The sequence below is a fragment of the Leptodactylus fuscus genome, chromosome 7, assembly GCF_031893055.1.
Source record: "Leptodactylus fuscus isolate aLepFus1 chromosome 7, aLepFus1.hap2, whole genome shotgun sequence".
NCBI lineage: Eukaryota > Metazoa > Chordata > Amphibia > Anura > Leptodactylidae > Leptodactylus > Leptodactylus fuscus.
In genome coordinates, this window is record NC_134271.1 from 13,083,992 (window position 1) to 13,100,883 (window position 16,892).

A 16,892-nucleotide genomic window follows, 5' to 3' on the forward strand; every position below is an offset into this window, starting at 1 on the left:
TCTGTCCCAGGTCTCAAACCGAGGACATTGTGTAAGAGAGGCAGGCACCCTAATAGTTAGGCCCCAGACTCAACTATTGGCAGAACTGGGCAAGGAGGTTGTCCCCGCCGCCATCTTAGAAAACTAAGCACAGATCTCCTGTAGATGTAGGCTTGCTCCAATCCGTCTGTCTCTTCATGTCATCCCAGACAGACTGGATGATGTTGAGATTAGGTCCATATTATCACTTTCAGGACTCCTCCTCCAAAGGGCAAAGGTCACACCAAATATTGATGGGATTTACATTCATTAACAACCGTAAACTATTAACCCTTCCCAGTAGGATTCATGTAACTTACGGCTGCCATTATACAACAGCGGTGATAACGTCTCCTCCTCTTACAGCTCGTGTCCACCTTGGTTCTCCCTGCCGCCGCCACCTTACTCTTCAGACGTGGAAACTTCCAGCCAGACAGAACTTCCTCCGTACCGCTCTCGAACAGGCAGCGCCACAAGCATGGGTTCTACGGGCAACACCCTGGACACACCCAGCAGCTCCTGGGACTCGGCCAGCCCCTCGGACGCCCCAGAAATGGTGTCGTCCCCCAGCGATTCCCAGTTAAACAACCTGCCCTGGAGGTCTGAAGGCCAGGAGTCCCACCCGGAGTGAAGAAGGTTCTACAAGACACCTCTTTGAGGGGGGAACAAAAAGACAAAAAAAAAAAAAAAAGTTTCATGGGTTGGTCTGTGGCGTCTTGTTACCAGCAAATGTTCCTTCTATTTTTCTAGAGTGCAGAGGTATATTTTTTTAGATGTTTTTCTCTCCTTCCATTTGTATTGTTTAATGTTTTTTTTTTTCTTCTACGTCACCCTCTAAAAGCAATAAGGCACTCGTACCGGAGCGCGTTGTATATCCTGGGGTTGGTAAAGAGGTTTCCTCCTACAGAACCGAAACGACGATATTTGGGAAAACCCATTATCTCAAAAATGAGTCTTCTCCAAAATACACCTGTCCCTGTCAAACCATGAAGAAGCCATTTTGTAGGTAGAACCAATCTTAAAGGGAGTGTCACCAGATTCCAGCATATCACTCCAACCCCACAGATGGATAGATTAGGGTCACCTGAATCAAATGGTGTTTCCCCCTTGCGAATCGCTGCCCCCGTTTCTGAGATATCGCTGTCTTGTCAATAATGGCGGCGCCCTTGTTGCTCCATAGAGCTCATTTGCATATGAACAAAAACAGCGATATCTCAGCAATTGGAGGCTGCAAGGGGGAAACACCATCGGATTCAGATGACCCTAACTTATCTATCTGCAGGGATGGGATGATGCATAGGGTTCTGGTGACACTCCCTTTAAGGGGGTTTGTACAGGATAAGACAAAAAAACATGGCACCACACCTGACCACAGGTTATGTTTGGTACTGCAGCTTAGGCAATTCCACTTGAATAGATCAGAGCTGCAGCACCAGCCTGTGGCCAGATGTGGCGCTGTTTCTTCTAATCCTGTTATCGGTAATTAGTCGATAGTCTTACAAGGCACAGGGAAGGAGTCTTCCTATACAAAGGTTCTTTTAGAATGAATGAAAGGATCAGGCAGATTAATTCCAGCAGCCCAATCCTTATCTTCACCGACATCTACTGCCCATATAGGCTAATGTGGGCAACGTTTCTTGTTTTTTTTTTTTTGTTTTTTTTTTTATTATTGATTACGATTATATAAAAATGTTAAATTTGATGTCAAATTTCCTTCAAGTGCACCAGAGATTGAGTCAGCAGCCTTAAAGGGGTCATCTGAGGAAGGGGTTGGATGGCTAGTAAAGCCTTGCATAGCATACCCTGCACTGGTTGAGCTTTCTTACTATATACGCCCTGGAGCACCAAAGTTACTTTTAAGGAGGGCAGTTGGGGAGGCCGACACTCTTGTTTCTCTGCCTTCCCTGCAGCCTTTCACACTCTCGCTGACTAACCTCTGCACGGGCCGTAGACTTGTTTTGTGGAGAGTAGTCCGTTGCTCAACCGAAAGATGGAACCTAAGCAGGTCAGGCCGAAGAACAAGAGTTGTGGCCTCCATTGCTGCCCTCTTTAATGGGAACTTTGGGGCTCCAAGGGCCTGGGCTGTATAGCTTTCAGGTAAGCTTTATCACCCCCAGATGACCCTCTTTTGTTTAAAGGGCATCTTCTTAGTTGGTCAGTCTTCCTACATGTAGCAGTGGCGGTGCAGGGTATTGCAGTTTCACCTGACTCAAATGTATTGGATGAAGCTGTAATACCCTGCCCGGCCCTACCAACAAGCCTGGGTAAATAAAGAAGAGGCCACAGCATGCCCACCAATTTTTTTAAATTAAATTAAATTAAAGAATGGGTTATAAAATAAGATATTGCTTACTTCACCAATCCCGGGCCCCACTGGTCTCTACTTCCTGGTCTTTCTTGCCACACAGGAAGTGCCTGGAAATGCCTATTCAGCCAATCACTGCTCACTTCCTGTGTGGCAAGAAAGTCCAGCAGACACCCCGGGAAGCATTAAAATGGGCGTCGTGGGGGTTTGGTGAGGTATTACTTCTTCAATATTTTTAAGCCCTTCTGACCCCTTTGTCAAATTTTCCCCATCAGACAACCCCTTTAACGTAACCTTACATAGGATAACTCCTATGATGAGCCAGGTCTGGTGTCACTTATTTTACGAGAAACCAAGGATTGGCCAATCCAGTAGATCCTTGTGTTCCTCACCAGAAGATGTCAGGATCCATTGCTGGTGCATCTTCTCGCCTACAATGGTCTTTGTTTTTATAGCCGGGTTTGGAGTTGTGTAAAAGTATGGCAGCAGAAATGAATCTCGTACATCAAAAATGACCATACAACCCACCAAAGTCTTGGCTCTACATTGTCGTTGAGTCTGGAAGCCCCTTCCTCAACAACGTTCTGATAACTGAGGTGGATTGGCCACATCTACAAAAATGTCTTCCTTCTCTACCAAGGAGCCCGGCATCTTCTACCACCTCAGAACATTGCTTAGATTGCGCCGCCAGGAGATAAAGTTGCCGACAACCTGGAGAAATTTTTTTTTGTATTATCTCCGTTTTCTTCTGAAGCTTTAGACAGGCAATTATTTCGATAGAGACTCGAGCAGTGGAAATTATCATACAGGCAAAAACCTAAAGCGGCTTCGAGGAAAAAAAAAAACGTTACGATCGGAGGGGGGAAAAGAAAGCCAAATTAATATTAACGTCTCCGGCGCCATCACGCTGCATGAACAAATACAAATGTCAGCGCCTTGGAGCGTGGAGAACAATGGCAGACGCACAACGAGGCACCAAGCCTCATCTACTGCCCCCACTGCGTGGAAGCATCAGTAGATCTTCCCGTGATCCTCCGGGGCCGCGTCTTCAGTAACGACATAATGGAGACTTCATGAATAATTTATCGGGATGTATAAACTAGATACCGCTCCTGTATTGCCAGACAATCTCCGGACACGTTACGTTGTGTCGGAAAACCAGCACTGAACATGGATCTTCCCAGACGTGACCAAAGCAAGGGGTAGTCCAATGGTCTATAACAGTGGGGGTCTGGGTCGGCCATTCCCATCGGAGCCTTGACTGAATGGTTCCAGTACTGGGGTCAAGAGAAGGATGACCAGGAATGGACACAACGCTCTCTACTGAAGAGTAGACACCACCGGTGGACAATCATCCCAGACCCTCTCCGAATACCCCAACGTGAGCCCATGATGTCGTAGTAGCAGAATACCTCTGTTTGCACACCGTGCCTTTTGTAACTAATAAAGTTTGCCATGTTGTGGGCTGATGTCACCCCCAGTTTAGTGACATCATAAAGTTAAAGGGGCATTAAATCGAAAACTGAATCCTAAAATCCCCACATCGGAATGGAAAGGTGTAAGATAAACGTGGTGCTCATTGGCCGGAGAGTGTTTTTGGATTTTCTGTTGGTCATCCCATGAAGGAGGATTACAGTCACCCTCAAAATGGCCGATCATAGGGAACTGATTGTTAAATTTAAAGGGAATGTGTCATCAGAACATGGTCAAATTTTTTAAAATATTTACGAATTTTTAAATTTTCTATGACAATTTATTTAAAGAATGCTCCAATTTCCACTCTGGCCACTAAGTCTAGTGATATTGGTACAATTGCCAAAGCTGCAGGGGTTTTCTTTGCAGCAGTCACCTCATTTACATCACAGACAGAATTACAATAGAAGATAACACCTCCCATAGACCTCATTGAATCGGCTCCAGTCTATTACTGGCTATGTCCATGAGCTGTAAAGCAGGTCACTAAATGCTGTTAACAGAGAAGAGGAGAAGCTCAGGCAAGATGGCCGCCCCATAATCATGTGCAGGAAACGGTGACACATTCCTTTTATCAGTATAGCCAATGGAGATGATACAATTTTCAATTTGGTGGCCCTTTAAAGCCCAGGCAGCCATTTTGTACTCTTGAATATTTTCCTATACCTGTAACCCTCACCCCAGATTTGGAGGACTGTTCAGACACAGCCTGACCAGATGATGGCGCCACTTTCCTACAGACTACGGCGCCTCGCTCTGCCCACTTTTGGAGTATGGTAGACGGCTCGCCAACGGCGGCCATCGTGTCTGGTAACAAGCGGCTCAGGCCAACCTGTGCGAGAGATCTTGGTGCATTCTGGCACTGCTATTTACCGAAATTCGCAAGGACCTCCCAGCCGAGCAATATCTAGATTTTCCTTTAATTTGCTACTCTGCTCCTCTGACTTATCCTGCTGATGCTACTGGCCGTGACGGTCTCTCCATGTCAGTCTGGACAAGACCTTCCAAGATGGAGAGCGCCCCCTGTAGCTAACAAGCCTATGCAGTATTGAATTGCTGCCTCCATGTGAACTGGGCTCTATGTATCCGCTCCTGCTCACTCCTATTCTATACGCTTCATATTATGTCATTTCTTAGGCAGATGGAGGTGACGGATGTCTATTGTAAGCAGGAAATTAAGACATTTGTGCTATTGCCCGAGCGTGTATGTTCTTTCTATAGGGTGGCCTATATGGGGAGGGATTGCCTATGGCAGCTCAGGTTGGTACCATGCCCTTAACCCTTTCAGGGTGGGGTGAACTTATGCAGGACTGCACCATTCCTTTTCCTGTTTCCTATCCTAAAAACTGGCGATCGCCATGTCCCAGTATGGAGGGTAGAAAATGGTGGGATCCCTTTATTCATGTCAGCTCTGAGTGACTGTGGCCCCTGATGCTTCGGGCCCTGGCACCTGCCCAGGTTTGTGGACAGTCCTGTCTTCCCTCATATCTCAGTAATAATATGTACTGAAATATTGTGCCTTGATACATTGAAGGACGATCGTAATGGACCAGAAGTCTTGTGAAAAGAACCTTTTATTGCTATGGTGTTCGCATAAGTGTACATATAGATGGATGTATAGATGTAGTGGTGGAGAGCGGGGGAGGGGGAGAAATGGTGAGCGGCCCGAATATTATAAATAATGTAAAATAATAAAGATAATTTCCTCCTGAAGTCCTAAAATCATTTATTTCTCCTGTCAACTCTTTTAATATTCTATTCTTATCTACATGAGTAACGGGAATGGTTAACCTGAAATATTACACCACGGAGGTATCAGCCAGAAGAAAAATATGGCTAATATAACACTGCACAATATGTACAAGAATATAACTACCATAATACCGCTCCTATGTACAAGAATATAACTACCATAATACCGCTCCTATGTACAAGAATATAACTACCATAATACCGCTCCTATGTACAAGAATATAACTACCATAATACTACTCCTATGTACAAGACTATAACTACTATAATACTACCTCCTATGTACAAGAATATTACTACTATAATACTACCTCCTATGTACAAGAATATAACTACTATAATACTGCCCCTATGTACAGGAATATAACTACTATAATACTGCCTCCTATGTACAAGAATATAACTACTATAATACTGCCTCCTATGTACAAGAATATAACTACTATAATACTACCTCCTATGTACAAGAATATAACTACTATAATACTACTCCTATGTACAAGAATATAACTACTATAATACTACCTCCTATGTACAAGAATATAACTACTATAATACTGTCCCTATGTACAAGAATATAACTACTATAATACTGCTCCCATGTACAAGAATATAACTACTATAATACTGCTCCCATGTACAAGAATATAACTACTATAATACTACTCCCATGTACAAGAATATAACTACTATAATACTACTCCTATGTACAAGAATATAACTACTATAGTACTGCCCCTATGTACAAGAATATAACTACTATAATACTACTCCTATGTACAAGAATATAACTACTATAATACTGCCCCTATGTACAAGAATATAACTACTATAATACTACTCCCATGTACAAGAATATAACTACTATAATACTACCTCCTATGTACAGGAATATAACTACTATAATACTGACCCTATGTACAAGAATATAACTACTATAATACTGCTCCCATGTACAAGAATATAACTACTATAATACTACTCCTATGTACAAGAATATAACTACTATAATACTACTCCTATGTACAAGAATATAACTACTATAGTACTGCCCCATATGTACAAGAATATAACTACTATAGTACTGCCCCTATGTACAAGAATATAACTACTATAATACTACCTCCTATGTACAAGAATATAACTACTATAATACTACCTCCTATGTACAAGAATATAACTACTATAATACTGCCCCTATGTACAAGAATATAACTACTATAATACTACTCCCATGTACAAGAATATAACTACTATAATACTACCTCCTATGTACAAGAATATAACTACTATAATACTACTCCTATGTACAAGAATATAACTACTATAATACTGCCTCCTATGTACAAGAATATAACTACTATAATACTGCCTCCTATGTACAAGAATATAACTACTATAATACTGCCTCCTATGTACAAGAATATAACTACTATAATACTGCTCCAATGTACAAGAATATAACTACTATAATACTACCTATGTACAAGAATATAACTACTATAATACTACTATGTACAAGAATATAACTACTATAATACTACCTCCTATGTACAAGAATATAACTACTATAATACTGCTCCAATGTACAAGAATATAACTACTATAATACTGCTCCTATGTACAAGAATATAACTACTATAACACTACTCCTATGTACAAGAATATAACTACTATAATACTGCTCCTATGTACAAGAATATAACTACTATAATACTGCCACTATGTACAAGAATATAACTACTATAATACTGCTCCTATGTACAAGAATATAACTACTATAATACTACTCCTATGTACAAGAATATAACTACTATAATACTGCCCCTATGTACAAGAATATAACTACTATAATACTACCTCCTATGTACAAGAATATAACTACTATAATACTGCCTCCTATGTACAAGAATATAACTACTATAATACTGCCTCCTATGTACAAGAATATAACTACTATAATACTGCTCCTATGTACAAGAATATAACTACTATAATACTACTCCTATGTACAAGAATATAACTACTATAATACTGTCCCCTATGTACAAGAATATAACTACTATAATACTGTCCCTATGTACAAGAATATAACTACTATAATACTGCTCCCATGTACAAGAATATAACTACTATAATACTACTCCCATGTACAAGAATATAACTACTATAATACTACTCCTATGTACAAGAATATTACTACTATAGTACTGCCCCTATGTACAAGAATATAACTACTATAATACTACTCCTATGTACAAGAATATAACTACTATAATACTGCCCCTATGTACAAGAATATAACTACTATAATACCGCTCCTATGTACAAGAATATAACTACCATAATACCGCTCCTATGTACAAGAATATAACTACCATAATACCGCTCCTATGTACAAGAATATAACTACCATAATACTACTCCTATGTACAAGAATATAACTACTATAATACTACCTCCTATGTACAAGAATATTACTACTATAATACTACCTCCTATGTACAAGAATATAACTACTATAATACTGCCCCTATGTACAGGAATATAACTACTATAATACTGCCTCCTATGTACAAGAATATAACTACTATAATACTGCCTCCTATGTACAAGAATATAACTACTATAATACTACCTCCTATGTACAAGAATATAACTACTATAATACTACTCCTATGTACAAGAATATAACTACTATAATACTACCTCCTATGTACAAGAATATAACTACTATAATACTGTCCCTATGCACAAGAATATAACTACTATAATACTGCTCCCATGTACAAGAATATAACTACTATAATACTGCTCCCATGTACAAGAATATAACTACTATAATACTACTCCTATGTACAAGAATATAACTACTATAGTACTGCCCCTATGTACAAGAATATAACTACTATAATACTACTCCCATGTACAAGAACATAACTACTATAATACTACCTCCTATGTACAGGAATATAACTACTATAATACTGACCCTATGTACAAGAATATAACTACTATAATACTGCTCCCATGTACAAGAATATAACTACTATAATACTACTCCTATGTACAAGAATATAACTACTATAATACTGCCCCTATGTACAAGAATATAACTACTATAATACTACTCCCATGTACAAGAATATAACTACTATAATACTACCTCCTATGTACAGGAATATAACTACTATAATACTGACCCTATGTACAAGAATATAACTACTATAATACTGCTCCCATGTACAAGAATATAACTACTATAATACTACTCCTATGTACAAGAATATAACTACTATAATACTACTCCTATGTACAAGAATATAACTACTATAATACTGCCCCTATGTACAAGAATATAACTACTATAATACTACTCCCATGTACAAGAATATAACTACTATAATACTACCTCCTATGTACAAGAATATAACTACTATAATACTACTCCTATGTACAAGAATATAACTACTATAATACTGCCTCCTATGTACAAGAATATAACTACTATAATACTGCCTCCTATGTACAAGAATATAACTACTATAATACTGCTCCAATGTACAAGAATATAACTACTATAATACTACCTATGTACAAGAATATAACTACTATAATACTACTATGTACAAGAATATAACTACTATAATACTGCTCCCATGTACAAGAATATAACTACTATAATACTACTCCTATGTACAAGAATATAACTACTATAGTACTGCCCCTATGTACAAGAATATAACTACTATAATACTACTCCTATGTACAAGAATATAACTACTATAATACTGCCCCTATGTACAAGAATATAACTACTATAGTACTGCCCCATATGTACAAGAATATAACTACTATAGTACTGCCCCTATGTACAAGAATATAACTACTATAATACTACCTCCTATGTACAAGAATATAACTACTATAATACTACCTCCTATGTACAAGAATATAACTACTATAATACTGCCCCTATGTACAAGAATATAACTACTATAATACTACTCCCATGTACAAGAATATAACTACTATAATACTACCTCCTATGTACAAGAATATAACTACTATAATACTACTCCTATGTACAAGAATATAACTACTATAATACTGCCTCCTATGTACAAGAATATAACTACTATAATACTGCCTCCTATGTACAAGAATATAACTACTATAATACTGCTCCAATGTACAAGAATATAACTACTATAATACTACCTATGTACAAGAATATAACTACTATAATACTACTATGTACAAGAATATAACTACTATAATACTGCTCCCATGTACAAGAATATAACTACTATAATACTACTCCTATGTACAAGAATATAACTACTATAGTACTGCCCCTATGTACAAGAATATAACTACTATAATACTACTCCTATGTACAAGAATATAACTACTATAATACTGCCCCTATGTACAAGAATATAACTACTATAATACTACTCCCATGTACAAGAATATAACTACTATAATACTACCTCCTATGTACAGGAATATAACTACTATAATACTGACCCTATGTACAAGAATATAACTACTATAATACTGCTCCCATGTACAAGAATATAACTACTATAATACTACTCCTATGTACAAGAATATAACTACTATAATACTACTCCTATGTACAAGAATATAACTACTATAGTACTGCCCCATATGTACAAGAATATAACTACTATAGTACTGCCCCTATGTACAAGAATATAACTACTATAATACTGCCTCCTATGTACAAGAATATAACTACTATAATACTGCCTCCTATGTACAAGAATATAACTACTATAATACTGCTCCAATGTACAAGAATATAACTACTATAATACTACCTATGTACAAGAATATAACTACTATAATACTACTATGTACAAGAATATAACTACTATAATACTACCTCCTATGTACAAGAATATAACTACTATAATACTGCTCCAATGTACAAGAATATAACTACTATAATACTGCTCCTATGTACAAGAATATAACTACTATAACACTACTCCTATGTACAAGAATATAACTACTATAATACTGCTCCTATGTACAAGAATATAACTACTATAATACTGCCACTATGTACAAGAATATAACTACTATAATACTGCTCCTATGTACAAGAATATAACTACTATAATACTACTCCTATGTACAAGAATATAACTACTATAATACTGCCCCTATGTACAAGAATATAACTACTATAATACTACCTCCTATGTACAAGAATATAACTACTATAATACTGCCTCCTATGTACAAGAATATAACTACTATAATACTGCCTCCTATGTACAAGAATATAACTACTATAATACTGCTCCTATGTACAAGAATATAACTACTATAATACTACTCCTATGTACAAGAATATAACTACTATAATACTGTCCCCTATGTACAAGAATATAACTACTATAATACTACTCCCATGTACAAGAATATAACTACTATAATACTACCTCCTATGTACAAGAATATAACTACTATAATACTGACCCTATGTACAAGAATATAACTACTATAATACTGCTCCAATGTACAAGAATATAACTACTATAATACTACGATGTACAAGAATATAACTACTATAATACTACCTCCTATGTACAAGAATATAACTACTATAATACTACTCCTATGTACAAGAATATAACTACTATAATACTACCTCCTATGTACAGGAATATAACTACTATAATACTACCTCCTATGTACAGGAATATAACTACTATAATACTACCTCCTATGTACAAGAATATAACTACTATAATACTGCCCCTATGTACAAGAATATAACTACTATAATACTACTCCCATGTACAAGAATATAACTACTATAATACTACTCCCATGTACAAGAATATAACTACTATAATACTACCTCCTATGTACAAGAATATAACTACTATAATACTGCCTCCTATGTACAAGAATATAACTACTATAATACTGCCTCCTATGTACAAGAATATAACTACTATAATACTGCTCCTATGTACAAGAATATAACTACTATAATACTGCTCCAATGTACAAGAATATAACTACTATAATACTACCTCCTATGTACAAGAATATAACTACTATAATACTACTATGTACAAGAATATAACTACTATAATACTACCTCCTATGTACAAGAATATAACTACTATAATACTGCTCCAATGTACAAGAATATAACTACTATAATACTACTCCTATGTACAAGAATATAACTACTATAATACTGCCTCCTATGTACAAGAATATAACTACTATAATACTGCTCCTATGTACAAGAATATAACTACTATAATACTGCTCCTATGTACAAGAATATAACTACTATAATACTGCTCCTATGTACAAGAATATAACTACTATAATACTACTCCTATGTACAAGAATATAACTACTATAATACTACCTCCTATGTACAAGAATATAACTACTATAATACTACTCCTATGTACAAGAATATAACTACTATAATACTGCTCCTATGTATAAGAATATAACTACTATAATACTACCTCCTATGTACAAGAATATAACTACTATAATACTGCTCCTATGTACAAGAATATAACTACTATAATACTGCTATTATATACAAGAATATAACTACTATAATACTACTCCTATGTACAAGAATATAACTACTATAATACTGCTATTATATACAAGAATATAACTACTATAATACTGCCCCTATGTACAAGAATATAACTACTATAATACTGCTCCTATGTACAAGAATATAACTACTATAATACTGCTATTATATACAAGAATATAACTACTATAATACTACTCCTATGTACAAGAATATAACTACTATAATACTGCTATTATATACAAGAATATAACTACTATAATACTGCCCCTATGTACAAGAATATAACTACTATAATACTGCTCCTATGTACAAGAATATAACTACTATAATACTGCTATTATATACAAGAATATAACTACTATAATACTGTCCGCTACGGTTAGGAATATACTTTACAGGCGGCGTACTCCTCATGTTGTAGTATACATATATATATATATACATATATATGAGTTGCGGTACAATCACACGTATATCTCACATATTACACCCGCTCTGCAGTTATAATTATGGAGTGTTACAGGTGACTGGCGTAGGGAAAAAAAAAATATATATTTGCAAATCCATAACTAATTTTTGCACTGAGTCCCCTGAATGTGTTCAGTGTTTCGGTCTTTAAGCTGATATCTGAGCACATGGTGGCGGTGACGGAACGCATTATTAGCAGATGGGAGAAGCTTAATTTTCTTCCTTGAATGGAGATCGGCCTCATTCTGGGCATAAAAGGAAATCTTCCACACTCTTCTTATAATTGGTTCCCTTGAAACAGTAAATTGAGTCTCCGGTCTTGCGCTCCCCATATTATGTATATTTCTTATAAGAGCGCGAGCTTCAGGGGAGAAACTGCTCCAAGTCCTGGACCCACTTCCCCTATCGCACAGGCGCAGAACTGGGACTCATTGTAAGAGGACTCAGGTCATGTGGACAAAAGGCGAAATATCACATTCCTTTATGTGATTGATACTTAAATGATTCCCTGCAGCGCTTCAAGAGGAGAAATAAGGTATTACACAATGCACTTTAAAATCAATAGGCTGTCCAGGTAATGTATGTAGATGTTGGGTCCTCCAAAGCAGAAACTCCTCACTATGGACACTGTTAGATAGATAGATAGATAGATAGATAGATAGATAGATAGATAGATAGATAGATAGATAGATAGATAGGAGATAGATAGATAGATAGATAGATAGATATATAGATAGAAGGATAGATAGACAGATAGATAGATAGATAGATAGATAGATAGATAGATAGATAGATAGATAGATAGGAGAGAGAGAGAGAGATAGATAGGAGATAGATAGATAGATAGATAGATAGATAGATATGACAGATTTGTATTACTATAGATGGATAAGATGATGAATTTGTCGCCCGCTCTATAGATCTGAGCAGATACAGACAGATGATATATTTGCGGTTATTATATACATTATCTATATGGCAGGTTTTCTCTCAGCAGTTTTGCAGCAGTGACGGCTCAGTGGGGGGTCCAGGGTGGGGGGGTTTTGCCGCTACCTGGCAGATTGAACGCCTATGGTATTGGGTACACAATGGCGCGCGGTGTGAATAAGCTGCGGGCATATTTACTTCTGCATATTTTAGTGTGGAGAATTGTCGGCAGGTGCTGAGCGGAGATTAAAATATGCACAAATTAATGTGCTTTACTGCGGAATGAAAACCGAAAAATTAAACCCCCTCCGCAGAGGGCCCCTGTATGGGCCGGGGCGCGCCGCCTGATTAATTCGTTCCAGCCGATACCACGCGTGACCTGACCGATTACATGCGCAGCCCATCCACCCCCCTCCCCCACACGCACCTCCAGCTGTCAGGTACATCTTATAATGGGTATAGTCAGCTCAGAGGGGACAATAACCCCCATCATCTTCTCCACCAGCTGAACATCACTACCTATAGGTGATATCACTCCGCCATAGCGGTCACATGGCATACAAAGTGTCATGACATTATGATGTTCCGTGTGACCGCTGTGATCCAATCACAGCCCTCAGTGGTGACCCCAACACATGAGGTCACCAAGTGTGTGTGGGGGGGTGTCACTTCTATGAAGAGTCCACAGAGTATTATAATTTATTACAGTGCAGGTCATGGCCGCCATTTTAGTTCATCTGAGATGAATCCCCAAGTGTTCAGGATATTCAGGTCGAATCTGTCTCGTGCCGACGCAATTCGTCCATTTCTAGTAGAATCCATTGTGTCACCTAGTAATCCTGTGTAATGACTGATATGGGTCGCGGTTTCCTTTTAACCTCACAGTCAGACACCAATCCCACGACCATGACAGCAAGGAGAGATACTGAAAACTGTGAGGAACAAATCCACAATCTTCTAATATACTTTTTGTTAATCATTGTGCCACCACTAGGGGGAGCTCAGTGCGTAGGAATCAATACAGCTATCATGGAAGCTGTAAAAATCTCCCTCTAGTGGCAGCTACAGGAAAATGCAGTGAATTAGTGTGCAGGAGCAGAAGCCTATAACCATCGCCAGGCCCCCCTTCACCCACAGGGCCCACAGCAGATACCTATTCTGGCTCCACTGAATGAGTGTTACCATTGGCTGACAGCAAGCAGAGATCTTCTAAAGCAGAAGGCCTATTGCAACTATGTATAACAAAGATAATAGACTATTCCTTTAATTTTTGGTTTTCTTCCCGTACCGTCTCGAGACCCTTGTTTTCTCTTTCTCAATATACAGGAGTGCGGCGCCGTCCTCCCCTCTCGCACCGCGCCGGTTTTGATAAAGAAACAAAGAGGCAGATGTGAGAATCACCGGCGAGACTCTCTCAATCCTCGCATTTAATCAGAAGGCGAGCGGATGAGCGCGGCCCAGGGCGCGGGGCCTGGCTGCACACACTAACGCATTGTGGCCGCCGAGGCGCCTGCAAAATCATTTACATTTCAATTCTTGGCAGACAAAGAGAACGTTCTTGTAGAAGTCGCCATCGCTTGGAAATTCACCACCTGAGTCTATACAATGAGGACGATTGTTGGCGCGGAGATGCCGAAATTAGATTTCAGGACGGAGAATATGCAGATGAAAGTCGGATTCTGAGGGGCGCGCTTCGGGCGTGCGCCGTCCAGATGACGATTATTCGCATGTTCTGCAAATAGGACAAGTACCAAGAGGTCACATCCTAAAATGAAAGGGGGCAAGCTATGGCCTTGGATCTGCACCAGAGCTAATCTGGAAGAGCTGCAGTGTAAAGCATGGCGGAGACGGAAGGACAAGTGGCAGATTTAAGTCTACATAAGCATCTACGTTGTAGTCACCTCCCCTCAAGGGCTCAAACTAAAAAGTTGCAACAATGTGACAAGGCTTTGTATACCATAGAGGGAGCCCATGTATCTGATACAGGGCCCCTGGAGAAGTGGGGGGCCAACGACAGGTGCAGGTAATGAGCCTCTATGTGGCCCCCTATGTAGCAATATATAAATATAAACACATGGCTGTACAGCTGCATGCTGATGTTGTGTCAGTCTTCACTGCAGTTTCTATGATTCTATTCATATACTTCTGGATGAAATGATACATGATTATTATTTTTGCCTCTGTTCAGCCATCCCTGAATAATTGTCGTTCTTTATATTTATTCATCTATCTGGAATATTACGGTTTTTCTCAACTTTTTTTTTTTGCACAAAAATAAAAATTTTCCCTTTCTCACCTGAACATCATTAAAAGTAAAAAAAAAAAAAAAAAAAAAAACCCCTAAATGCTTCCATTTACATTTATCTCAATTACAGAAGGCGCCATTTATCCAGCTGTGCCGGCTCCATTCATCTATCTGAATAATCATCGTATTACTCAGCATGTGCGGCGTTGGCAGCGTACTGGAAACGGAACTCAACAAAACCGCGCAACGTGAAAGAAAAGACATCGGAACTACATAGAAGTCCTTGAGCTGTTCTCTATTTGTCACAAACTATGCGTCACCCGGCTTTCCCGGATTCCTGAAAGGCAGAACTGCAGTGATTTACCCTCCTGCTCCGTATGTAAGGGTGGCCATATTAGTGGTCACCCTGCTTTCCCAGGAACAGATATAACAACCATAGCATACCCTCATGAGAATGTCTGTAGTATGGCTGCAAGACCCAGTCCTGTGAAACCAAATTCACATTTGGCATAGACGTAGCAGAGGAGTAGACATAGCAGAGCCATAGATATAGCGGAGGAGTAGACGTCGCGGAGGAGCAGACGTAGCGGAGGACTAGATGTAGTGGAGTAGACGTGGCGGAGGAGCAGACGTAGCAGGGCCGTAGAAGTAGCGGAGGAGCAGACGTAGCAGAGCCATAGATGTAGCGGAGGAGCAGACGTTGCGGAGGAATAGACGTAGCAGGGCCATAGAGGTAGCGGAGGAGTAGACGTAGCAAAGGAGTAGACGTTGCGGAGGAATAGACGTAGCGGAGGAGTAGACGTAGCAGGGCCATAGAGGTAGCGGAGGAGTAGACGTAGCAAAGAAGTAGACGTAGCAAAGAAGTTGACGTAGCGGAGTAGACGTAGCGGAGGAGTAGACTTAGCAAAGGAGTAGACGTAGCAGGGCCGTAGACGTAACAAAGGAGTAGACGTTGCGGAGGAATAGACGTAGCGGAGGAGTAGACGTAGCAGGGCCATAGAGGTAGCGGAGGAGTAGACATAGCAGAGGAGTAGACGTAGCAAAGAAGTAGACGTAGCGGAGGAGTAGACGTAGCAGGGCCG

General features: G+C 38.8%; 1 protein-coding gene across 3 annotated transcripts in view; it reads left to right on the plus strand.

Annotated features, from left to right (window-relative positions):
- Positions 1-16,892, plus strand: part of LDLRAD3 (low density lipoprotein receptor class A domain containing 3) — a 118,423-nt gene that overhangs the window by 101,413 nt on the left and 118 nt on the right. For 2 of the 3 annotated variants that reach the window (XM_075281064.1, XM_075281065.1), the window contains one exon: positions 385-5,457. In XM_075281064.1, coding sequence (XP_075137165.1) covers positions 385-649 — 265 coding nt within the window. In that variant the 3' untranslated portion in view covers positions 650-5,457. Of the gene's footprint in view, positions 1-384; positions 5,458-16,892 lie in introns of those variants that run through there. The other variant, XR_012717218.1, reaches the window with a different exon arrangement.